This window comes from Merops nubicus, unplaced genomic scaffold (genome assembly GCF_000691845.1).
Source record: "Merops nubicus isolate BGI_N331 unplaced genomic scaffold, ASM69184v1 scaffold31890, whole genome shotgun sequence".
Classification (NCBI taxonomy): domain Eukaryota; kingdom Metazoa; phylum Chordata; class Aves; order Coraciiformes; family Meropidae; genus Merops; species Merops nubicus.
In genome coordinates, this window is record NW_008582721.1 from 1 (window position 1) to 1176 (window position 1176).

Below are 1176 nucleotides of genomic sequence, written 5' to 3' on the forward strand. Positions count from 1 at the left end.
CCAAGAACCCCCCTTCCAATGACCCCTTTGGCTCCTGCTGCCCCCCCCAGCTCTGCCAGGCAAGTGCCTCTTCTTCCTCACCCCCTGCAGCATGTCTGTGCCCCCTCCCCATGCCCCCCTGGTGGCCTCCTGCCAGGACCACCACGGCAAGCCCAGGACCCTCAAGGCTTTCACCACCCCTCCAGGTCAGCACTTCCCTCTCTCGCCAGGCTTGCAGGAGCCAGCAGGTCCCTGGAGCAGCCCCTGACCCCTCCCCAATTGGCTGGCTCCAATTGGTGTACACCTTTTTGGGGTACAAGGTCCTTTTTTGGGGTGTGAGGTCCTTTTTGGGGGGAGGACTCCCACCTGCCCGACCACCTCCTGGCCACGTCTGCCCACCCTGAGGAGGAGAGGCAGCTCCCAGCATTCAGGGTCACCCAGAGCCCACGGTGTGGCACAACCCCAAGCACCCACAGCTTCAACACCACCCTCAAGCCCCTCCTCTCTGCCGACCAACCTTTTCTAGGGGTGTTTCCAACCAGAGCAACCACAGTGGCAAACCAACCAAGCCCAACACGACCTGAGCAGCTCCTGGGGCTGCTGCATCTCCTCTTCCCCTGCACCCCTTTTTCTAATGCTCCCCCCGAGCATGCTGCTGGCCCAGCCTAGATTGTTATCCACACAAAGTCAACATGTCCCTGCAGCTTTTTGTGGGACCTTCTGGCCCTGGTGTCCCCATCCTGGGCTGGAGGGAATTGACAACAGTGACATCAAGTGACAACGGCGACTTGCAGCTTGGCATCAGATGCTCTTTACTTGAACCCCCCTCACAGCCAGGGCAGCACGGGCAGGTCCAGGCACCCCTGGGGAGGGGGAAAAGCAGGGCACAGGGGCAGCCTGGGGTTGGGGTCTCCACCTTCACTGCGGCCCTTTGGAGCTGCGGGGGTCCTTGCAGATGCCGAAGTTGCTGTTGGTGATGGAGCCCACGATGCTCTTTTGTAGTAGACCCCGTAGAGGCTCTGTGGGGAACCCAGGCACGGTGCAGCGTGGGGGACGTGTCCCTGTCCCCTCCCCCCGGAGCAGGGGAACACGTACCTTTGGGGAGCACTCCTGGGTCTCAGCCGCCTTCATGGCGCACCGGGCCAGGCTCAGGCCGTTTTTCCGGTGGCAGAAGCCGCTCTTGCAATGGATGCTCTG

General features: G+C 62.1%; 1 protein-coding gene across 1 annotated transcript in view; it reads right to left on the reverse strand.

Moving 5' to 3' along the window:
- Window positions 1-806: 806 nt before the first annotated feature.
- CLPS (colipase, pancreatic) overlaps window positions 807-1176 on the reverse strand; it is a 1405-nt gene continuing 1035 nt past the window's right edge. The window contains exons 2-3 of the mRNA XM_008938562.1: window positions 1075-1173; window positions 807-998 (exon numbers count right to left, since the gene is read on the reverse strand). Coding sequence (XP_008936810.1) covers window positions 807-998; window positions 1075-1173 — 291 coding nt within the window. The remainder of the gene's footprint in view (window positions 999-1074; window positions 1174-1176) is intronic.